The sequence below is a fragment of the Bolinopsis microptera genome, chromosome 4 (assembly GCF_026151205.1).
Source record: "Bolinopsis microptera isolate Bmic1 chromosome 4, MBARI_Bmic_1.0, whole genome shotgun sequence".
NCBI lineage: Eukaryota > Metazoa > Ctenophora > Tentaculata > Lobata > Bolinopsidae > Bolinopsis > Bolinopsis microptera.
The window spans coordinates 12,047,224-12,073,350 of NC_087075.1; the positions used below are offsets into that span (position 1 = coordinate 12,047,224).

Sequence of the window (26,127 nt, forward strand, 5' to 3'; positions counted from 1 at the left end):
TGTTCTAATGTTACCCTTGAACTATCCCTGAGTTCAGCAACAGGAGAGCTGATTGGCCCCACGGTAATGAAATCAGGGACCTCCCACGAAAACAAATGCCAGCCTCATCCCAATATCAATCAAAGTGTCCAGTTCGCGCCGTTGTCATATACGTGGAGGGGTTAGCTTTTTATGGCATCATAGTCTGACAATATGGTCAAACCTTAGATTAAAACTCAAATCGGATCAAGATTTAAGCTTAACTATCATTGGTTCTCTTTTCAAAGCTATTATATATCTATAAATAACTGCCGCTCTGCTCCTTGATTCCCTCTCTTTACTTCAAGCCAGCATTATATCGAGAGCGTCAAGCTTTATTTGTCTATAAAGCTATAAGAAAGTTAAGTGCAAATACCGACACCACTTTGTTGTGAGTATAAACCACTTTGCTGCCATGGTGGGACCACTTTACATTGCTAGAAAGCTGGAAGGTTAAGTGGTACCACCATGTGTGCCCGGCAACCAATCAGGAACCACTTGGTGAGTAATAACTGATGTTGTGTTTAGATTGAAGGGGAGAACATATTTTAATTTCTCTGTGTTACACCAGAAACAAAGTTAAATATTCGAACCAATCCGAAAAAGACGAGGGGACTATGATTACCGGCCTAAATTGCTTGACAATTACATAATGAAATGCGCTGAAGGTGCAAGGATACAATAATTAATTTTGTCTTGACAGCGGTGGATTTGGTTTAGTTAGGTTTCAAACTCTTTAAACATACATCTAGATTTTCATGCTCTTTAATATATTCAAACGTAATGTGCCTCGTATTGTTTTCCTCAATTTTATCGAAATTACTGGGAAATTTATAAAGTTATTACCTCGTCCACGCATCTGGGTAAAGTTCCCTCCCATCCTCCAAGGCCACATGTCAGTAGGGCGTTTCCTTGTAGCACTTTGTCGGGGGATCGGCATCTCAGCGTCGCCTGGAAACCGATTAAAGGATGTAAAAAAATTATGCATATGCAAGTCTTGAAAATATTGGAGCTCGGCAATAAATGATGGCAATAGCAGACTACAATATGTAATTTTTGAGAAGGGTGGCTTTTTTGAGCAGACACTTGACTATTAATCATATTTTCAGTCATCAAAGATTGTCACACTTCCAATAATTACCACACAAAGAATATTAAATTGTTTGATGTAGTTATAAAGCTAAATTCTGAAATGATGTCACGTAACGTAAGTAATGATAATTTTGATTTCTCAGTCAAGAAGTTAAGCTGTTCATTTCTCATTAGTGTCTGCTGGCAACTTTAGACATTAAAGTGATATCAATCAGAGAAATATGTAATAACCGATAAATATCACCGATAAATACATATTACTGATCAACAATAAATATATTAATATGAACCGAATAATTTTTCTTGCTTAAACGCCTCCTCGTGATTTACTTATTCATTTGACGTAACCTCCTCAACGATCCACTGATTTATTTATTATTGATATTGTTTGAGTGTGGCGTACAAATATATAATTTTTATTTAAGAAATAATTGTTTTATTAACTTAAAGTTAAACTCACGGTTTCAGCGCACATGAATGCGTCTTTGCTGCTAACTAGATCAGTACTGCGATGAATAAACGCGTTGATCGAACATCCAGCACTTCCACATATATACTGTTCCACTGCATCCCCTGGGAGTATTACCATTAGTACAACAATTGTAATATGTTGTCGCTCTTGTGAGTGGGTCGATCATATGATTTGATGGTTGCGGGGACGAAGTGAGAATCTCCACTTTCACTTCGTCCCCAACCATCAGATCATAATCTACAATCTGTGAGTAATTAGTTGTGGTGATTCTGAGCAAGTTTCAATTATAGGGAGTATGATCCAGATCATTCCTGATTATATTCATTACGAGATGTCTGCTTAAGGTATATTTTAAGTACACATTTTTTTCTGTTTTGTGACGTGGAAAAACCGTTCCCATGATGCTGTGGGTGGGGTTAGAACGATACAAAACCCTCTAACTATGAAATTCATTATACGATCTCACGATCCTTTGAAGCTTTAAGCTTTAACCAGCTTGATGAAATACCAAATCATAACTTTTAATCAAAAAGATGATTTGCGATATCCGAACAACCCTCTAACAAGGAAATTCATTATACGATCTCACGATCCTTTGAAGCTTTAAGCTTTAACCAGCTTGATGAAATACCAAATCATAACTTTTAATCAAAAAGATGATATGCGCTATCCGAACAACTGATTTCTTCTATTTAAGGAGTCGATTCGTTTTATCTGAACACCTGATTTCTTTTATCCAATTAGTTGGTGCCGCCCTATCAGTCGCCTACTGGGTGTGTCAAGTGAAGTTATCATTTAAACTGGCAAGATGGGGACATATTGTAGGTTTACTTGCTGGTTTGCGTGACATTGAAATTGATGATCGTCTGGTTCATGACTGGTTCAGTGGGTTTATAACAGCATTTTAATTTATGTCAATGTTCATGTGGCCCATCATCCTTGACATTTATTTTGACAGATGCCAGTGAAAGGCGTGCAATCTCACGAAAGCGTCATTTCAATATTCCACATAGTTGTGAAGTACGCATTCCAATCGTCCTTGATCAATTGTTTTGAAGGCTGCGAATCCAATTCGTCACAACTAAAAATCTAGTAACTTAATTTCAATGACTGGTAATGGCAATTTTTGTTTAACCCCAAATCAGACATCCAAAATACTATAATTTTGAAATATATTTTATAAAAATATTTTGTTAATACAATTGGTTTGAGAGTTCGGTTGTAAAAATGTCAAAATGCCAACAGACTTTTTGCAGTAAACCAATAAAATCATTGCATCGCTATCATGTGATAGGATATTTTTTAAATTGGCGATAATTTTACCTTATTAAGTTGAACAGCTTGACCTCACAGTGATTGTACTTTACAATCATGGTTTTTTTTTCAAAAATTCATGTTGTGAAAGATTTGAGTTTTAATGACTCACTTAAGCAACTTCCTCTCAATGACATAAATATAAAGTCAAACTTGTCAAACCCTCATATCATTCATCGCAGCTAGTTTTACTGCCTCTTAATATTAAGCCATAGCACATTTCTATTAAAACAATGTCTCCATGTCAAGTTGACATTTCCCTGTGCGTTTCCAATTTGATGAGTCTTCAAAACCGATCATGTTTTGCTCGATAACATTCAGTATAAATCCTAATAGAGTTATATATTAAACTGTCAAAAGTATCTCATCACTGTCAAAGTAGTCTGGCTTTTAATCTGCTCTAAGCTTATCTTTCCCGAAGTAGATATACTTCTTAAAACTGCTTAAACATGCCTCGTTGGTTGATTAAGAATTGGGAGCTCGTATAAGCAAACTGCGTGCTGTGATATTCTAATATTGCTTTCAAATTTGCAACCGTTTAAGTTGTACAAGTTCCAAAACTTATTAGATTAAGCACAGAGGGAGGTACTCAGAACTTGATTTTTTAGCTCTTTCGGCTGACAAGAATCGGGCTGCTTGACACCAGGTTAAGTGATTTTTGACAAGAATCTGATGATTTTGAGAGGAGATGCGAGAATTCATAAACTGACAAATTTTCGATGGACTAGCTCTTCAAGATCGCAAATCTCCCCTTGACCGTTTTACTTGAACGTGCTGTGAGAATTTAAAATCATGTCATATTATCGACCTTGCCTTAATCGTTTAAGTTTGGGTTGTCAGCTGCAGCCTCTTGGCAGCGGTGTGACGATTTTAATGATCATTTAAGAGATTACACGTGTTGTTCATTTATCTAAACAAGATATGCATCAGTTAGCATCACACCAAAACCATTGTATGATAGATAATCTAATAAATGAATAATAATTTAATAAATAAATCTCGAACTTCCGGTTTGTCGCTAGACTGGCTCTTCAAGTTAATAAATAGGTAATTTATCACGTAACGGTGATTCCATTAAATCTGTTAATTTTCGGGAGTGTCTCCAATTGATAATTTCGTAGATGACAACTGTTAGGGATTGCACATGTTGTTCGTTTATCTTAAACCAGATTCCAGAATCTATCTTGGACTTTTGCCAGTCATCCTGTCACTACTCTTACTCATACGATTAAGATTCCTACAGGAGACAATAGTAAATATATACCTATACCGACTACTTTGCCGGTAAACTCAACATTCAACACTGTTTCGCACATGATAGTAAATAAAGATAAAAGGAATTAAGGAGTTAATTAAGTACGTTAAATGTTATACTATGCTCATATTTTACTCAGGACATAGCTGAGGGAAACGCACTTTGAAAAGGTACCAAATTCCACAAACTTTTGAAAGCAATTACCGAACTTTTAGCCGATAAATTTAAAATAACTTCTTTGATTGACGATCTAAATGAGCTCAAATAATTCTAATGTTCATAAATCATAAAGTATTCATTATTGACAAACGTTTTAATACTTTTGCTAAACTTTTGCCAATCTGCCCAGCTATGACTCAGGGTTCAGCCTGTGCGCAGTATCTCTGTGGAGTGGGAAACACATGTCCATTGTCCCGGTATTTGACAAGTCGTTATTAGGTAGCTATAACCTTGTTTCTGACTAATCAATAAAAAGATGGTGATATGATCTTATTTATATTACCTAACCGGATCTTATTCGAGCAGAAATTAGGTGACGCTCTCCAGTAATAACGTGTTATGTGTGACCAATCAAAGTACGACACGGTGATCGTTACTTTCTGAACTATTTATATCACTTAGAGAATGCGGTGGTACTAATTTTAAATGCATTACCAAATACCGATCATACCAGCACTTCAACATCTTTAATCTCACGGACGCTTATCTTTTGGTCGAGGGAACATTTACAGTATTTCGAATATTCGTAATTAAAAGTGTCAACCTGGTATTGCTAGTGCAAATATAATAATTAAAAAGATTGCGACAAGCATTGCAAGCTAAAGCAATAGCAGATTATTATACAAATTCTCATAATCACTGGCATCATATAAACATCGCGCCGTGTTTGGTCTACTTCACCATCTCTAGCTGCAGGACAATCACCCTCCACTTCTATCTACAACTCTACAACAAGTTGTAATGATATTGATAATGTTTCGGTTGTTATGTGTTATTATATTATAACCAGTAAGATTGATATTAGATGACTCATTATTTGGCGCCTGGATTAGGTAGATCGTGAATGAGATTGCTTTCTAGAGTGAGCGTGTTAAATGTTTGATTGCTCTCCGGTGTCTACTGAGAGTGAGCCTGTTCCTCCCTTTACTCGACTTACTTGCTCCTCCCTTTTAGTTGTGCTAAAAGTTTCTGTTCAAATCATGCTTTAAACCGCGGTGTTTTCTGTTACGGTTGGTTACTGTGGTTACTGTGGTTACTGTGTATTGGTTACTGTTGGTTACTGTGTTTTCTGTTACGGTTGGTCACTGCATTTTTTGTCCCATATCATTTGGGTGGTTTTTAATTCAATTTGTTTTTGTTGATTCGCTATTTTGGTAACATGTGAAATTGCAACACGTGGAATTGTGTAATTGCAATTTGTGGAATTGCATACAACTTTTCAAAGTGAGCTGTCCACATGCAGTTGAATCAAGCCAAGTTTTTACTATTTTTCAAATTCAATGTCTTGTTGAGAGCACGACTAACTAACTCTGCCGGATAAAATATTTTCTTGTGTTTGAACTAACTCACCTCTACAAACCTCTCCACACACCGACTGGCAAGTTCTCCGTCGTGTTATCACTTGATTACAGGCCCTACAGTGGTCATCCCAAGGTCCAAATGCGCTCCATTGTGCCTAAAAGATAACAACAATCATTCTCCGAAAATGAATTCGATTGATCAAACAATAAATATTCATGCTGGTGGTCAGTGAACCTAAGGAGACATGGATAAGTAGTTATAACCCAATCACATTTTGAAAATATGAACCAGCCTAATTAAATGCTGGCTGCTGGCTCTAGTAAGCTAGTAGTTGAACACCTTCCTATTGAACACCTTTATATTTAAGACACCCACCTGTATGCCATCTAGAGGAACACACTGCGGAGAGTTCTTGTTCCACAGTCCGTCAGGGAGACACCGCAGTTTAGGTGACCCCTCCAGTCTATGACATTGAGGACATGACACTGTTATTGTAGCTCCACAGCTGTGATCCTGGGATGAGTTAATTATTAATTACTTAATTATTACCTACTTAAGTTAATTATTACTTAATTAAGTTAATTATTACTTAAGTTAATTATTACTTAATTAAGTTAATTATTACTGACTTAAGTTAATTATCAATGACCTAATGGTTTTACACTCTAGTGGGAAATTAGTAGTGAAGTTAACCAGACTTATACAAGCTTCGGTTCATTTCCGCGCTTAGTCTTATATATTAGGAGATAATGCAAACCAATTCTGGAATAATCACAATAAATCCATAACCCACATCTTGCTGAACGATAAGGTTTCCCTCTAGACCGGGACATCCTGACTGACCACATCGTGTTACCTCCCACTTCTTACCCCGACACTTTCTTCCTCCGCAGGACGGCCGAGGAGAGTCACATTTTCTCGTTCTGGGGGCGGGGCTTTTAGTGGATAGTTCCCAATACTAAGTTGGAGGGCAGAGGCCAATTGGTTATGGTGGACGGTGGACAGTATCATATTGTCATTGCATCACATTTTTAGATTTTCAAGGGTTTAATTTTTAATACTATTAAAAATATTTTTCTTTCAATAGGCTTATTTCCTTAATTGCGGATGGAAATTTTCCCAATTCCCGGATGATAAAAGCAACCGGAAAGAAATAGTTTGATGCGAAACAAATACCTAAGACGTTTCTGTCCGCAATACCGACACTCTGGCACAGACCACTCGCTCCACCCTCCGTTAGTTCTATCTCCGCCACATCTTTCTCGCTGAGTGTCATCTCCTGAAACAGGTCACCAATCAGGTTGCTAGGTAAGAAGCACGCGACAGCTAGTAACTATCACGTGATCTAAGATAACCAATCAGGCGAGTGTTTATCATGGCGTCATACCAGAACATTTAAGATGCTTGGCAGCGCCTATAAGAGCCTTGCAAGATTGCACTTATACTTTAATCTTAATGAGTTTGTGGACTGCTATCTTACTATATATAAAGCAAGACGATATATATATTATGTTTTTTTAATGATTATTTTAAGAACATTCTTGCACATTATTTATTTATTTATCTATTGATGTATAATAGTCAAGACGTGAGTGTTAGGGCTCTCATTGACAAATGTATGTTTAATCCTGTTTAATCCTGTTTATATATCACTACCGTTTTACTGACACCACGGTATCAACTTTAACACGACTTTCCGCAAAAACCGTAAAAGATATACAACTTGGCCAAGGAATAAGAGTTTAAGTGCCCAAAATTTGGACCCCTGAGTGGTATCAAAAACGCAAATTAAATAGGTAATAATTATTTTAGTCTCTTGAGTCTTGACACCACTTTAGGGTTATACGGGTTCCTGCTAGTATATATAATAAGCACCTTGTACCATCAACTTTGTCTGCTTTTTATTTTATGAACAATTTATGGATAGACAGTGGACACAGACATGGATGATTGGTATTTTACTTTTTATTTCTTTGACAATTAAGCTGTTGCTATTTTTTTGAAACTTTAATGTTGTATGTTTATTATTTGCAATTTTATAACGTTTGACCATGGGAGTAATATAATGCCAATAGCAGTGCCTCTCCGGCAGGGTACTTTTACATCGAAGAAAATTGTTTTCGAGAATAACTTAAAATTTAAATTCTTTTTGAAAATAACGCAAAGGTTTAACTATCATATTGTTTAACTACTCTATTGTGCCAAAGACTTTGTGGTCAGGCAGAGCGAAATGGAAGGAGTGGAGAGCATAACAAGAATTGCGCCCGTTGTTTCGTTTTGGCGGACGCTAGATTTCCATTTCATTATAACTATTAATATAAGCTCTAATCAGCTCACCTTATAATAATCATAATGAAACATCAGTAGACTACGCGTGCCACATTCAAGTTGGGCTTATTACAAAATACTATACATTACTAGTATACATTAAAATACGCTAGTGCCGCGCATTCATTGACCACATACTAGCTAAACACCACATCTCCGCAAGCAATCCCCGTGCGCGTGCGCGCGGCAAGTTGACATGGAAACGAACGGAAGCAAGTAAGGAACACGACATATATTTGACCCACCTACCGCTATTTCCAAAATCCACGTTTTTCTGCAAAAACGTCCATTCGTAACCTTTCACTATTGCCTTTTTTCAAAAGGGTGAAAAGGAAAAAATCCTGTGTAATCCTGTGTAATCATGTGTAATCATGTGTAATCCTGTGTAATCCTGTGTAATCCTGTGTAATCCTGTGTAATCCTGTGTAATCCTGTGTAATCCTGTGTAATCCTGTGTAATCCTGTGTAATCCTGTGTAATCCTGTGTAATCCTGTGTAATCCTGTGTAATCCTGTGTAATCCTGTGTAATCCTGTGTAATCCTGTGTAATCCTGTGTAATCCTGTGTAATCCTGTGTAATCCTGTGTAATCCTGTGTAATCCTGTGTAATCCTGTGTAATCCTGTGTAATCCTGTGTAATCCTGTGTAATCCTGTGTAATCCTGTGTAATCCTGTGTAATCCTGTGTAATCCTGTGTAATCCTGTGTAATCCTGTGTAATCCTGTGTAATCCTGTGTAATCCTGTGTAATCCTGTGTAATCCTGTGTAATCCTGTGTAATCCTGTGTAATCCTGTGTAATCCTGTGTAATCCTGTGTAAAATCTTGTGTAAAATCTTGTGTAATCCTGTGTAATCCTGTGTAATCCTGTGTAATCCTGTGTAATCCTGTGTAATCCTGTGTAATCCTGTGTAATCCTGTGTAATCCTGTGTAATCCTGTGTAATCCTGTGTAATCCTGTGTAATCCTGTGTAATCCTGTGTAATCCTGTGTAATCCTGTGTAATCCTGTGTAATCCTGTGTAATCCTGTGTAATCCTGTGTAATCCTGTGTAATCCTGTGTAATCCTGTGTAATCCTATGTAATCCTGTGTAATCCTGTGTAATCCTGTGTAATCCTGTGTAATCCTGTGTAATCCTGTGTAATCCTGTGTAATCCTGTGTAATCCTGTGTAATCCTGTGTAATCCTGTGTAATCCTGTGTAATCCTGTGTAATCCTGTGTAATCCTGTGTAATCCTGTGTAATCCTGTGTAACCTTGTGTAATCCTGTTTAAATCCTGTGCAATCCTGTGTAAAATCTTGTGTAAAATCTTGTGTAAAATCTTGTGTATTCCTGTATAATCCTCAAATCCTGTGTAATCCTGTGTAATCCTGTGTAAATCCTGTGTAAATCCTGTGTAAATCCTGTGTAAATCCTGTGTAATCCTGTGTGTAATCCCACTATTCCAACGACAATAAATTCTTTGAAAGACAGGACAGCGAGATACTTCGTCATCATAGTTGTTTGTTTGCTCAAACAAATCCCACTATTATATTATGACAATACTACTGACTTTTCTAGTAATTCCCTTAGTAGCACGTGGATATAAAGCACTACTGACTTACGAGTCACCAGGTTATCGAAGTAAAGGTGTCATACATTTCGGAAAGTCATGATTAATGAATTTCATCAACCTGTTTTGTCTTTATTGTTTGATCTGGGGTAAACTTCAGTAACTAACACTAAATATTACTTTTTGTAATATCCAGGCGGAGTAACCAACACACTGCTCAACAGACCTCCAAATGCTTGGTGGTAATTTATATATTTGACCCTCTACTTCTTTGCTGGACAGCAGGTAAATCAATTAAGTTACTGAAGAAGGTGTCCAAGTGGTAGTCGCACGATTTTACACAATTACCTTTATATTTTATAACTATTAGTACTAAAACCTCGAGGAGAGCTCATTCAAGTTGAGGTTGGTAGCAACAATTTGTCCACAGTATAATGACAAGGTGTTTACTGTTTAACTATAGCTTGACAGGTAATTTCTACGATCCTGATTAAATAGATTGGAGGGGGGATTTTTGTCAAGAACTGACTCCACTGTGATTGAATTTAAATACGTCTGCGTCCCAACTATAAAATAAATATAGGATATCATGGTGATGTAGCTTCATTCTTCAACAGTTCAACGAACCTTTTAGCCAAACTATATATTTACTAAATGCGGTGGTCGCAAAACAAACAGCTTAACCCAGAACCCTATATGTCTAAATAGTGCTCGCAAAACGATTCTAACAACTTTACAACTACTTAGCTAAATCTAGCTGTTTTGACAGTAAATCTAAATTATAAAAACTTACCGCTACATGTGGGATCACCGCAGTAGAACAAACCGTTATTAACACAATCTCTGGTACGAGTCCTGTGACCTGAGGTGTCTGGGTCAATTTACTCAAAACGTTTTGGTGCAGTTTTAATTGTGGATTTATTTACAAACTTTAATTTTGGAATTATTTCTGGTTTAAGGGCAGATTTAGTTTCAGCTTAATTTCAGTTTAATTTTCAGTTTCTTTATATCGAACATGCTGTTATACTCACCAGAGCAGCTCTCAGAGCACAGCCCTCTCCACTTGCCCCAATCTGACCAAATTCCTCTGCACTTCTGTGGGAATAATTTACCTTAGTTGCACTAATAATTAATTTTCAGTTATAATATTATACAAAGGTAAAAAATATTCAGGAGTCCTAAATGAGGACAATTTACAAAACGTTGGTTAGCTTATTCTTTATCACTGGTTTTAAAATAATACAGTTAGCAGATTATTCGATAGTTAACTGCTAGATTTATTTAATATACGTTTGTTATAGCTGAGTATTCAACATAGCAACTTGTTATCCACATTAGATAAAAATGCCTTAAATCCTAAGCACTTCACAAATAAAAGTGACATAGAATATCAATTCTACAGAACTTTTGGTTTTCTCATAACTCTCATAAAGCAATATCAAACATCAATAAATGTATTTAGTTGACGGACACAAAGCCTTGTCGGCTACAAAGATCCATTACTATCTCAACACACCGACAATAACGATTCCATATGCGTGCAAATTTACGTAAAATAGATATCAGCGCTATAAAATATTAGCGCCATGATATGAGACTCATAACTTGATGACTCGTGAGATGCAAGGAAAATCGTTTAAAAGGTCACTCAAAGGCCTTATTCATGATATGCCTTTATATTCATGAAATGAATGGTTTATAGATTTGATAGCTGCCGAAGGTTTAACGAATTTATAACCTTGCTATGCTACTTCCTGTTCCCTGAGTTTTATACATTCGATTATTGTTTATGGTTCAAATAAAATCATAAAATCTATCAGCCTGTTGAAAAAGTAAGTAAGTAAACCCCGATTTACCGCATCCATTTCCTTTCCCCAAACAAAGCTTAACATACACAATAATTGTGCAGCACAATTATTAAGGGGGGGGGTCAATGGGTATTTTTTGTGAAACTTGATTTCGAGATAGTAGTTGACCAACAAACTAGGACCAGTGACCGAACTTTTGAGGGGGTCCCGGACCCCAACCGCCAAACGGTGCGCGCAGGGCAGCCACGCCCATATTTGGTCCAAATTAGGCCCAATTTAGCCAAATACCCTGAACATGCCCAAACCCAGGTTTATGGTGCTCTACTTGTAGCTAGTGGTCTCCTGAACTCGTATATGAAATTTCATCAAGATTGGACAAAAAATGACTGAGTTATGAGCCAAAAACCATATGCCCATATTTGGGCATACGCACCAAATTTGGTAGATTTCGTCCCATAAATTGGTCAAATATCAATATTTTTGGATGAGACTTACTTTATATGAAAGGTAAGCCTAAACTACATATTCTCTGTAAGTTATAGCTTTATATCTGTTTAAATGTGGATACTAAGGCGAAAAAACCACAAAAAATGAACTAAATTGCCCATATCTCGGTTCGCGATATTCGCGGAATTGATCTCACCAAAATTGTAACAACTCAATCAGTTTTCAAAATTTTTGCATGAAATTTTTGAAATCGACTCGAAATCGCATTTCGACCTTATTTTAAGAACGGATTTTTGATTTAGGCCTCAAAAAAAATTTGGCGGCCAAATTCTGAATTTCTGTAATATAATTTTGGAATTTGGCCGCCAAATTTTTTTTGAGGCCTAAATCAAAAATCCGTTCTTAAAATAAGGTCGAAATGCGATTTCGAGTCGATTCCAAAAATTTCATGCAAAAATTTTGAAAACTGATTGAGTTGTTACAATTTTGGTGAGATCAATTCCGCGAATATCGCGAACCGAGATATGGGCAATTTAGTTCATTTTTTGTGGTTTTTTCGCCTTAGTATCCACATTTAAACAGATATAAAGCTATAAATTACAGAGAATATGTAGTTTAGGCTTACCTTTCATATAAAGTAAGTTTCATTCAAAAATATTGATATTTGACCAATTTATGGGACGAAATCTACCAAATTTGGTGCGTATGCCCAAATATGGGCATATGGTTTTTGGCTCATAACTCAGTCATTTTTTGTCCAATCTTGATGAAATTTCATATACGAGTTCAGGAGACCACTAGCTACAAGTAGAGCACCATAAACCTGGGTTTGGGGCATGTACAGGGTATTTGGCTAAATTGGGCCTAATTTGGACCAAATATGGGCGTGGCTGCCCTGCGCGCACCGTTTGGCGGTTGGGGTCCGGGACCCCCTCAAAAGTTCGGTCACTGGTCCTAGTTTGTTGGTCAACTGCTATCTCGAAATCAAGTTTCACAAAAAAAATACCCATTGGCCCCCCCCCTTAAACAAATAAATCCCCGATTTACCGTAGATTTTTCCATCCCCTAACTTTGCAGTAAATCGGCACGGGGCTTTACAGTAGTGCACCCCCCTCAGATACTTATTAATTTAATATTTGCTTATAATAAGTGCAATTCAAATTTTAAACGAAATTGGTTGGTTCTGCGGGCTTTTCGGCCAAATTTATCAAAGTATCGTCTGTAATGTTTACTGTCAAGTAGTTCGGACGTCATGAAAGTAAACGTAATGTCTAGGAAAGAGTGCTTCGACAGCTGTAGTTGTGATTATTTATGATTTTATTAAATTGTCTAATGTTGTCAAGTTATCAAACTCCCTCAAAATATCTTGACTCTGATGATGTTGATATATTTGCTTATAGTAAATATTGTCCTTAACCCTGTTTCACGTAGTTAAATTTAATTTAAATGAGAGTCTGTCTGTAAGCTAATGGTGTGATTATCCACGATTCTTATAGGTCCTTGCTGGAATTTGCTTAAATCTCATTGGTAGCAAGAAATCAGTATAAAGCTTGATGGTCGAGATAAATTATCAAAGTATGATTGTTTGCAAAAACAAATCAGTTTTCTTTAATCAGCTACAGCTATAAAAACCACAAATATTTGGTGGTTCCAGCAAAAATGCGCTTATTTCGGAAACATTGCTCATGCCGTTCTTACTTTGTAAATTTTGCCATGCATTTTATTATATTGTTGCATTTTTCGATTTTAAAACCGAGATTTTAAAATTAAAAACTTTTGTTGTGGCGTTAAAAACTTCTCATGTTGCAAATGATACTTAAAGTACTAAACTAAAGCCAGTCACTGGAACGACTCTCAATGGTTGGGTTTACCAACACATATCGCATAATTCAAATTGTTCCCTTATAACTCATTATAAGCAACATATCATCGTGATGATATTGGAGGTATGCGAGAGCCCTAGAAGTTATTGCAATGAACTATGAACATTGACGTATTAAAATCTTGGATAATCTATTAAAAGGTATTAGTTGGCTCACAAATATTACTTAGCAACTATAATAAACGTAGCGTTTAGTTATTCTCGAGGGCACCCGGCACATGTTATTAAACATGGCCATTGATCATTGCTGGATAAATTGCATTTAATTGATTATGTAGGTTATTTATAACAAACAGAACGCATGACTGTCTACGACAATTGGTCCATTCTGGATTACGAATAGATTAAATGTTGTATTATTTCGTTGTATCTCCTTATCAACATCAAAACAGATTCAAGGTAAGCCTTTTAAACATTTTATCGCTAAAATACAATAGTTAACGTGAGCTTTTAATTATATGTACCCCTGATTTACAAATATTTTGAACTGTTCTGCTGTGAATGTGACTATTTTAAAAAGTTAGAATAGATTTATAAAGTTTTAAATCAGGACAGCAAACCTCTCCCCCTCCCCCTCCCCCTCCCCCCTCCAGCTCGCCCTCACTCTCCCCCTCCAGCTCAAAGTACTTACAGGTTTGATGAAAGCTTCAGCTGTCCACAGTGTTAGAGCAACCAGCACAGTGCATCTGATTATCATTATCTGTTAATTATTAATTAATTATCTGTTAATTATCTGATTAGTAAAGTGCACAATATCAATTTATTAACTCACACTGAAGCACTAAATATGACTCATCTAGTCTCCTTTGTGAATTATTAAAGAAACTTTGTTATAGACAACTAGCACGCAATCATAAAGATCATACAATCTACAAATACCTTTGCAGCATGTCTCACGTCACTAAGTCTAACTTACAACGCCCAAAATTTTGATTAACATTTTTGGTGCTTAATAAACTTTTTGTACTGACGTACTAACAAACAGACGTGTTAGATTTAAAACTTTAATTCGTCAGATTTCAAAACTTCAGACTTACAACCTGTTTGGTTATCCCAAACATTTCTTTTTGACAAGCGGCACAATCATTATAGTTTCAGAAAGCCGCGACCCTTCAAAAAGAAAACCGATTTACAAAAGAAAATATACTGAAACTAAATCTTTGGCGTGGTGTGATGATTCTTGGCAACTCATCGAACTTCTGCCTTGATCCTAACTTTTAGAGTTCACACTTAAGACTTGTTTGACTGACCCAACAAACAAGTCTTTGAGGAATCCGGATATGCAAAGCGGTTAGACACAAGGCGACCCTTCAAAAAGAAAAATCGATTATTAAGCTATATAATATTATATATGTTGTATATTATAATATATATATGTTGTATATTATAATATACTGAATATAAAAATGTAGTGGTTCTACGTTATTAGGTCCTGTCTACAGTCTATCCCTTCATTTTCTTCGGACAAAAGGCGCTGAATAGAAGATTTGATCACAAACCTAATCAAAATTAATAATCAAAAATAATCTACGGAAAATAAACTATAAACGATGACTTGAAGCTGGTTTCCAAAAATGCAAGTGTGATTAACTTTACTGGAATTACAATCAATGCTGATAATCGCTAACAATAACCGCAGAGGCCGATAAAGAGACAGTATTCTTTGGTTCTATCTTGCCGGAGATATCTCAAACTTCCTCAGACTCACGACCAAACGAACGCAGCAACCCGTGTCGGCACGTTATTTCAAACAATTAATATATTTACAGTTTGATAAAATAAATAAAACAACAATTAAGAACCGTAATTATAAGGCCAGGTACAACACGGATCATATAGGGATGTAGGTGGACAGGATACAAACGATATCGTTGTGAATCTCGGGAAACCGCTTTGAACTGTGATTATAGTAACGAGATTGGAGAATAATACGCTCTAAATCAATCAAACGTGACAGAATCATATGGCAGTATAAAGATTAAAGGTATAACAATATCCTAAACTAAACGAAATTAAACTTGAAAAATTAGATAAAAATCGGGGAGGGAATGTCGCTGAACAAAGGTGTAAATCGATTGGGTTGAATATCAAGAAATTGTGAATATTCAGATAAGTGAAAGTCAGCAGTATATCTCTTTGTTTACATAAACATTACTTCTACAGGATGGGCAAGCATATAATTATATTATAGCTATTGACTTATTGAGCTATTGAGCTATTGATTTGTTGACAAAAGCAAACAACTGTGCTAAATGTAATCAACATGGAAGATGTGCATTAATTCTGCACTGCAAAGTTGGCTTGAACTTTAGTATCACTAGCTGGTCAGTAGTTAATTGGTAATTAATTAGACAATAAAAAGAAAACTCTCTTCAATGTTTGAACGATAAAAAGTGCGTAACTCGCTTTTTGTGATCGGTACATGTCCGAGTGGCGTCAATGGGAAGTATTTAATCTGTTCTATTTGAAAAGAAATCCCAGTGAAATTTCACAGACCCCAAGAGAAATACTGGTGAATTTTTACCGTCCAGACAAACTCACTATCTAAGTTCTCCTAGTCCCGCTGAGATCAAAGCACAGAACCTCACCAGAAGTAGGACCATAATAACTAACACAGACTAAGCTAATGAGACTCGGTAGATTTAATGTAACATATTAAAATGTTCAACTAACAATCGATCAGCCGTAAGAAAGATGTCGGTGGGTATATAATAATCGTGTAGTACATTATCAATTGGCACGCGTAATTCACCCTCAAAAAACCTAAAATTTGATCAGAGGGTCACGCGGCTCTTTTGCCGTGGGATCAAGTAGTGTGACTAACTGGTGACACACTCCAAAGTTTTAAAAACTTACCGATAACCCACATTATCAACAACAAGAAGCCTTTGTAATCGAGTTCGGCGTACGGGATCGAACTTTTCCAAATTTAAATATGATTAATCCGAAACTGAAAGATAATAGAAAGGCCACTCTGGGACGCGAAGAGGATTACGAATCCATCTCAAACTTGAAAAAAAACAAATTTTATGAAAATTGTCGCTAAGCATAGTAATTTCGCCTGCAGTAGTCAAAGCTTCGATTTGCCTCATCAATACGAGTTCCTCGGACTGTAGCAATATTTGAAAAAATAATCCCACGGAAATCTTCAAGAGTCAAAGCCAATTGATTTAGCACTGAGTACTTCAGAGAGACACCATGGCTATTATACCTTTAGTTAAGAATTTAATCTAGCGCTCATACAGGCACAGCCATCCCGATTCACTACATGACCTCATCGGCTTTTGTTTTTCCATATATTTTCTATCTAAACTCAAAATACAGACAATGTGAAGAATGAAGCTCGACTTTGGTAGAAATCATGGGACAAGTTACAATCTTTACTGGAAAGGAGGGATAGAATATAGATCCAGAGTAACACATATTCCATCCTTAACAAGTTAATAAGAACGGTGCTCAGTAATCGTAGTTACTGTCTTCTAGAACGAAGATCAAATGAAAATTAGGCAAGTAATACGTACTAAATCCACTGCATAATTCACTGTGGTGGTGGCATGGGCTAATTGTGTAATGTACTAAAACAATCCGGCAAATTGTGAAAAAGATTAAGGTTGAGAATTCCACCGCACTTTGGCGGATCCTTTTCATTTTTCATAGACTGAAATTCAGCCCGAAATTCGGGAATTTAATACCTTCTTTAATCTTTATTGTCCGGCATAGGCCTAAGCCTGAAGTATGGCTTTAAATAAGCATGAACTTCGAGAAAAACTATGGGACCTCTGAAATGAGAAACTAAACCAGTTAATAAGTGTTAATTATAGGAACATGAAAGTAACTGTAAATAAATTACAAAGTGCTAATCAGAAGTGAAAACTAAATTAAAAAGCGCTAAACTGAGCTGGGAACTAAACGAAGTGTTAATTGTTATTTCAGCTGCTGATGAACTCACACCCACTCCATCTGATCAGACTTTCTCCACATGTTTACAGTTTACAGCCAACAGAGACAATAAGAATCTCCACAGAAACGTCTCATTCATTTCTTTGAGGGGATCATGCTGGAATGCCCCCGAACATATCCTCACCACAAACCACAACTAAACAACTCAACAATGAACTCTAATTTTCACTGATTCTTATACTTCAAAGCTGCTCAAATAATAAACCTCAACTTTTAAAACACCTAATAAATGAAAATCAGTCTCAAGCAGGACTCTTAATTAAGCTGTGAAACTGCATGTCGTGGAGAGAACTACTCAAACAAGTAATCGATACAGTAACTAAATTATTTTAAAGTAGACTTGAAGTAGCCGACATTGTCCTGCTTTTTAAAGTAGTTGTGTAGTTTTGTTCTGCTTGTGTGACCACTGTGACTTGTCCCGGGTGTCACTACTAGAAGTGGGGGGACAGTGCACCGTGGTGGCTCTATAGGGTTGTCGGCACAATTTCACCCGGAGAAGCAAGGGCGGGTATTAGTCCGTGGGTAGTCCAGTGCCACCAAGGTTTTAATTATCATCATTAGCCACCGTAAATCGGATTCTATTTCATTTGATTTTAAAAGAAAATTGCTTTGTTCTTCGGCATTACTTTGTTCAAAAAGGCATTTTAAAGCCTCTCTTTTCTTAACGATGTAATGAAATTGTAACAAGGTAGCAGTGATGTATGTCTGATGTAGCGACTGTTCACTGAAGCTTGAGAAAATTTGCAGTAGCCACTTCAGCTACATTACAATTTCTTTAAACTGCAGTGGCCTGGTGCTTTAGCCTTTATTGGATTGGATTTTTAAACTTTTATAAAATTCCATAGCTCCATAAGTTCCACCGAAGGGATCTTGACTCTTCAGTCTTCATGATTCTTGATACATGTTTGGCCCGTTGGCCGCTAGCCAGGAGGCCATGCAGTGAGGACAGTATTTCAATCTTATACGAGCAATAAAACGGCGTGAATGCAAAGACACCAGACAATGTTTTACTTATGACCATTTTACCACTAATTAGAGTCATAACTCAGTTAGCTCTATAGATAAATACACTGGGTTTGAGAAATTCCATTACTGTAATACACTCTATCAGAAATTTCAGTCTAAAATGTTGACGCGGAATTAGAGATCTAATCAGGAATATTTAAAAAGCGATGAAATGAAATGTTTTATAGTTTAAAAACGGGATATACTAGCTTAGACATAATCGGTTTAATGCCAGGAAAATCAAATGTAGTGCGAGAATGGGCGTCAACTTATCGGTTAACGTCATAGTCATAATTACGTTAACTGGTAAAAATTTAAAAGTAGTAACTATTAGTAAGCAAATTTTAAATGATAAATTCTGTTTTAAATTGTAAGTCATCGAAAAATTGATCGGTGAAATCAGAGCCGTTATTTTTGTCCGACAGCTATTTTTGACGACATGGATACTAGCTATAATTTACAAAATATATCAAATCTTCTATGTTCTTAGAATAAGACACTAAAAAAGGCGGTCCAGTGTCCACGATTGATAACATCCACCACGACTCTAAATTTTGTTTAGGCATGTAAATATAAATGAATTCTTGACAAAGTACTAAAGTAGCTGCATGCAGTCAAAAAATTATCAGTAATCGAGCATGAAATTTAGATTATATTGAGATATTGGACACTGCTATCTTAATTCTAGGGCGTTATACGAAAATAATATCGACGGCAATATTAAAAAGAACACCGTATGCGCTTATAGCAACTCCGTAATTTCTCAAGAGTCAACGCGACAATTAAACGTTTCCACGCACATTCAGGTAGCCCAACAAACCAGAAAAGTATCGGGTCAATATCGACGAACAGGGTAGGCTTGGTCACAAGAATGTAACAAGTTAGTGTTAACTGTTAATGGGACAATAATCAATGACATTATAACCTTACGGGAGACTAATGTCGAGTTTGTTATATTCGTTATTGAGTCGGGGATCATGCACCAGACGAAGACAAGGTACAGCTGATCACCCCCACGATCCGCTGGTCATGATCAGACAATGTTTAAGTAGATCAGCAACTCAGACGCAGCTCGTTCATTACTCATTAGTCGTTATTATATCCTGTTCCCCGCGGAAGTACCCGGTCAAAGCCATCTGGTCGTGGAAACGTGCCGGTAACGTGCCGGAAACGTGCCGGGTAATTTTAGTATCTCGAGAAGTGTGATCGGGAAACCTTGGAATATGACATAAGGGGAAACCAATGTACCGAAATAAGGCGTGGGTAAATAAATATCAGTGATATAAGGGGAAACCAATGTATCGATATTATAAGGCGTGGGTAAATATATTCAGTGATATAAGGAATAATGGAATGTTTTTTGCAGGGGTAAGATAGACGTATCGTACTCGCTTGATTTAGACTGATGACTCACATTATTATGTAGGCACTATTCCTTAATCAGGGTAAAGTAGGACGACAAATGTAAAAAATAATCTTGTTCGGCGTCTCAAAGCATTTGTCAAATTTTTTCAAGGTTATGCATTAAATTTTACCCTCTTTGTGGTTATCATGGTGTCAGAAAATATTTGTCCACTTATCGTCTAGGGGGTTAAAATCCTTGCTGGCGCCAAATACTATTCGTAAAAAAATATGGATAATATTTTGAACCAGTAAGGAGTCAAGGGTGTCAATTAGAAAGTTCAGTGAAGCGCCGGTAAATTCATACTTTTTTCCTATGTTTCTCTTGGGATCAATCACAATGATCATTAGTTTTCCTTAATCAGACAAAAAATGTGAATTTAAAATGTTTTAGTAAATCTTGACCGTCACTGGTCAGGGTCAAGCTTTGCTGACTGCTAGCCCCTGTCTCCAATCCTTCAATTATAGATCCAGGTAGAGGGTGGATAATATACGTTGAAGAATTCAATTAATTATGAATAATGACCAGTGAGTCATAAGCATATGGTATTGTGGTACATGACGTAAGTTTTCCGGCTTGTCTTTTTCTTCTGAGGAATTGTAGTTATGGCCGGAAAGACAGCAAGTTAGAAATTCTTTGGCCGAAAATTTTACCTATTTGTACAATTCATTTTGTTGGTTCGGGATTGGGCTCTAAAAACAATCCGTTAAAGTTCGCCAAAAATAAAGAATCGAGCTATAAAATCTCGAATATATCACAACAAGCAATAGCAGCCAAAGATCCTGCCGAATTTATAGCATATTAAAACATGTTATTTTAAAATGTATGGCATTGGCTATACACTTATAATACAGTAAACAAACTGATAAGCCAATCGACTTTCTTGCGTTCACAATATCAGGCTGTTAAAAATTAAAATGTTGCTGTCAGTGGTAAACAATCCGCTGAAAATTGTAGAATTTGAATGAACAACAATTTCCTGGATCCGAATTTCCTGGAAATTAGTTTGACAAATAATCAATAAGAACAATGAATGAATGAACAATCAATGGAGAGATAGCGAGTAAATTCCTTAGTGAAGTGGTTACGAAGTAAGGAAATATAAATTTGTCAAAAATGCGAGACACATCCGGCTGGAACTGTATTTTCGTTTAGAAAACTTTTAAATTACAGTCATCAAAGTTCACGGCTCCGAACTATTTTTGGTCATTCATTATTCTATAAAAATAGTGTTCAGCAAGAATTTATTATAAGTGTCAACGTAATTATAGGGGCTCCACAAAAATTGACCAATAAACTAATAAAAAAATGGACACTCAGTCTTTAAATAAAGCTATAATTTGACGGCAAAATATCTGGTTGTAGCTAATAATACACTGGGTAAAGTAGGTACCAAGCTACTTGGGACTATCCCAGCTGTATAATACGATTAAAGAATAGTTTGTAAATAAAATCATCTGTATTTAACTAATGATTCTCGTGGTATATCATGACCATCTGAGAAACATGACTATTTTAGAATCATGACCGTCTTTATACTTAGCTATACTTCTGATCGAATGAACCCAGACCGTTAATTTCTAGTTCATGATTCCGATTCCATGACAATGTGTTGTTGTTATCGGGCAGACTACAGATCGTATTGTTAATCTGATCACGGTAAAAAGATGTGTTTAAATCGGCAAATAGAACCGAGGTTGAGACAGGATACTGCAATGTTCATTGTTCGTGCGTCAAACTAAGTGACTAAGAGTTTTAGTGTTAAGATCTTCCTAGTTCTTTAAATGATTTATCAAAGGATGGTTGATTGATAAAGCCGGTTTAATGATCTTGTGCGGATGTTCAAAACTACAAGTAAATTTTTCTGGAAATAAGTTTTGGCAATATTACTCAAAGACGAAACGTAAGGCATTTCAAGCAAAAGCTAAATAACACTAACAACCCTAAAGCCCTAACAACCTTGCAAATATATTGATATAAATAATAGAACTAATTAATTACAACTATTGGAGTGTTATAAAGTTGTTGTACTCTATAAGTGTATATTCACCTACAAGCATAACTGCTTGGCGTGATGAGGTACATCTTTGATTGGTCGAAGGTCTTTCAACAACACAGCATCATCATTTTCATAGTAGTCCCCGGCTTATGACGGGTTCATAGCGGTATTAAACATGTTTTTCTGGGCCCAAACATTCTACGCTCCTACTATGCTATTACTGGTCTCTTGACTAACTCCCAATCATCTGTCCATATGGTATTGTTTCTGGACAAATAGATGGTGTACGATGCCCTCAGGCTGATCTCAGCGATCTTCATGCAGGCCTTCTTCTTCTCTTTGTTGTTTACGTTCAGGTGGTTCATAAAGGTTGGGAGGCTATAGTTGTAAATGCCTCGAGCTCCCACTTCTACTGTCTGGAGCTTGCAAGCCCATCCGTTGGCTTCTATCTCTTCTGTCAGCTGCTGATATCTCTTCATCTTTCGCTTCTCTTGATCAGCAAAGTTCTGCTCATTTCCACAAGTCAGCTCCATCAGATAAACCTTCTTTGCTTTATCTGAATAGATCACTACATCAGGTCTTAGTGGTGTAGCTGCAATGTGCTGCGGGAAGTTCCTCTGTCTCTCTATAATTAGAATAATTACTACAAATAGTAATAGGCCACATATTTTTTTCTACTGGGTGTCCTCCACGAAAGTTATATCGTAAAATGTTTTACTAAGATAGAAGTGCATGACAGTCAATTGAATCTTGAAAATACTATGCATTTTTCTAAGAATAGCCAGTGGGATATGGGTACTTCGTTACTACTTGAGTATTTCGTACTTTGTACTTCTTTGGAATTAACTATAATCAATTTTTGAAACCTTTTCCAGTGTTAATAGTTAAAAATTTAAAAATTTTCTTAAATCTTGTGGGTTCTGGTTACTTTTTGTTTGACGGGTGTTATAAAGTTATAATATGACCCGTCAAACAAAAAATAGGATCAGACCAGATCAAAAGCATATCTTTTAACAAAAACCAAACTTTTAACAAAAAGTTTTTTAAATGATTATAATTGTTAATTCACTGGGACCCCGTCAAGCAGTTCACCCAGGAGTTATGATAGTAATCAATATGTTACAAACATAAGGGAGTACCTGTTAGTCCCATACTAAGATAAAGCACAATTAAATACCGTATGTTCTTCCCGTACCATGACTCTAAATAAAATTCTTGAACAGAGGCCAAAGTTGGAACGAAAGCAATACGATAGTCAAAAATAAGATTGTTAGCAATTTATTTTTATCCAGAGAATAAAAAACCGACAACGCTAAATTTTTGTGAAAAGTGAGTTACAAAGACAGCAAAGCAGCTGTCATTTATAAAATGAGTGAAGCTGAAAGTTGACCAAAATTTGTCCAGATCAAATGCTGAAACAGCAAAAGGAATTTTTGAAATAGTGAAAATTCGCATTATATCCGATATTTGTTACAAGTTAAAAGGACTAAGGACAAGATTAAAGTCAGTTTGGTGGCTCTTACCTCACTTAAATTTAAAATCACTTGCAGGTACGAATCCATAGACAGTTTCCCTCCCAACACCCCTCACCTTATAACAATATGCCGATAACATATCGCGACCGCATCGTCAAATTAGAAGCAGGAAATTTGGCGGCCGTTTGAGTTTAACAAGGTCTAGATATTGGGATGGTTACATAGAAGATAAAGTCGGAACTTTGAAAGGTACTTTATTTATGTCCTAGTGGGAGTAGGTTAAACGTGCAAGCAGGTTTAAAAGCTACGTTTAAGAAGGTATTTTTGAAACCTTATTTTCATCCATATCCGCCGTGAAATGTCAAATTCACGGCTTATATTTGCTCACGGAGAATCAAGATAACGAGTGAAGTGTTCCACTGTAAGGTGAAACAAGTAACCAAATTAAACGTGACAACACTGACCCCTGTTCACACTATAATGCACAATTGAATTTATGAAGGAGCACAACACTTTCACTCTGTTCACACTGCACAATATACGAACATAATCGAGGTAGTATTAATCCGTCATCCACTGATATATTAGCACCCTCAATCGATACTGAGGGGTACTGGTGAGTTTTATAACTCTGAAGCAACTTCAAATGTTACGATTATTTTGTGACAATATATTGTTGATGATAATTCAATTGGAGTGGACTGAAGGAAAGAACGTTGGTAAGGTTTCTCTTGAGTACGACACTTATTGGAAGTTATGTGAACTGCACCTCTGCTAATTTTGGAAATGTTTTTAAAAAACGCTCAATCAGTATAAAAAGGGGGAACTTTATCTTTAATTTATTAAACACATGCTAATGTTGACAGAAAAAGCTGTATTTTAGTAGCTTCAGCAAATAATTTCAGAGCAAACGCCTGATAACGAAGCTGAGAAGGTAATTGTAGAGGTGAAACTCGCTTCAGCGACTGTAAATGCGCCAGAGTGGCAGCAGCACTCTGCCTATACCTACCCAGGTGCCGCAATCAGCACTGTAAACCAAGTCGAAAATATCAAAAGAATGTTAACGGCCGCATACGACTGCAAACTAATTTAAAGTGATCAATATTTTAGGAAATACACGTGAAGTTCTCGTGGTCTAGATATCCAGTGTTATCGCAATTGACCGACAGTTATTCAAAGTTCGCCCCTTTAACGTCCCTTGTTTAAGCACTTGTCACAATTGTAATTAATCAATACTCGAGACATACTTATTGTGATAATAATACTAATATTGATTTACAAATTTGTTACAAATGAACTAGGTTGGGCTAGCCGGACCCTCCTAGCTAGCCGGACCCTCCTATACAACGGGTCTAAGAAGTAAGACAGGTATTCAATATCTAGCAGCTTCATATACAGCTGACTGATTATAACTGTAGGTAAACAGAGCACCAATGTAAATTGTAAATCAAGCTGTCAGTCTGCTTTTCCTGGAAGTTGGGCAGCACAGCAACTTTTTGACAAATTTTTGCGTAAAATTAGGGACTGATTGACAAGTTTTGAAATTTTAGACCGGGAAAATGGTTGTCTTCCGGGGTAATTAGGTTTTTAGGTGTAACGAGGCTCTGGAAATATTCGTGAGTAAAAGATGGTGCTCGAGATTAGAAGCAGAATGGTTACAATGAGAAATAAACGGTTGAAAGGTACTGGTGGCCTTTTAATATACCTTCCTACGTCATTTCGGCAAGTTTCATCCAATAAAAATATTTCAAGTTCTTTCCATAGAAATTAAGTCTCAGTGTGAAAGAGACTTAAATTGAAAGAAGATCCTCGTTCTGCAAAAATAGCTGGCTATTTTTATCTAATTTTCAAAGAAGTCCGCCGTTTAACTCATAGAATAAGCTTTGAAACGTTTAAAAGCTACCATGAAAATGATTAAGTTGAACTGTCCATGTATGTGCACAATTAAATTCTAGCCCTGGCTAGCTAAAATTACACTTTAAATCAAATCACGCAATTAATCTATGAACAAAAATCATAAAAAAATGTGATTTATAAGGATAGAGATAGCAGTGAAACCATTAAGTTCGATTGTCGGCATATTAAAATATTCATTGCAACGTTACACGAAATGGCCCTTGAACCAAATAAAATGAGAGAATAACTATTTTTAAGAATGCATCGTCGACTGAAATCATCGGAATTCAAAAAGTTAGAGCCTAGATTTTAGAAGAATCCTGAGAATGGAAGTAACACTTCATGCAGTCAAGGAGTCTTCTCCTCGCACCTGTGACTTGGCAGTCGATCAAATACCACGACAACTTGACGTGCTATCACTTTGCCAAATTTGGCCGGTACAATCCTGTTACTGTCAGGTATTCTCTATAGTGTTAAACTTAACACCCAAAACTATAGCTGACGATAAAGAAATGATCAAAACGTGCACAATAGTCTGAACCCTCCTATCAGTCGACCACTCGTCATTCTTCTAAACGAAAACCGTCAAGTGCACTCCAACATAGCTTTCCCCTTCAGAGCTACTAACCAGTAAACAGGGCACTTAACAGGGCACACAAACAAACCGTCGGTGAGGTTAAACAGCCTAAGCAGCGACACTA

At 36.4% G+C, this 26,127-nt stretch overlaps 1 protein-coding gene across 1 annotated transcript in view; it reads right to left on the reverse strand.

Moving 5' to 3' along the window:
• Positions 1-22,588, reverse strand: part of LOC134813811 (sushi, von Willebrand factor type A, EGF and pentraxin domain-containing protein 1-like) — a 44,943-nt gene extending 22,355 nt beyond the window's left edge. Inside the window, exons 1-10 of the mRNA XM_063821690.1 lie at positions 22,277-22,588; positions 14,321-14,389; positions 10,584-10,647; positions 10,346-10,414; positions 6,849-6,951; positions 6,466-6,595; positions 6,048-6,185; positions 5,721-5,826; positions 1,571-1,683; positions 865-969 (exon numbers count right to left, since the gene is read on the reverse strand). Coding sequence (XP_063677760.1) covers positions 865-969; positions 1,571-1,683; positions 5,721-5,826; positions 6,048-6,185; positions 6,466-6,595; positions 6,849-6,951; positions 10,346-10,414; positions 10,584-10,647; positions 14,321-14,389; positions 22,277-22,588 — 1,209 coding nt within the window. The remainder of the gene's footprint in view (positions 1-864; positions 970-1,570; positions 1,684-5,720; positions 5,827-6,047; positions 6,186-6,465; positions 6,596-6,848; positions 6,952-10,345; positions 10,415-10,583; positions 10,648-14,320; positions 14,390-22,276) is intronic.
• Between the last annotated feature and the right edge of the window lie 3,539 nt (positions 22,589-26,127).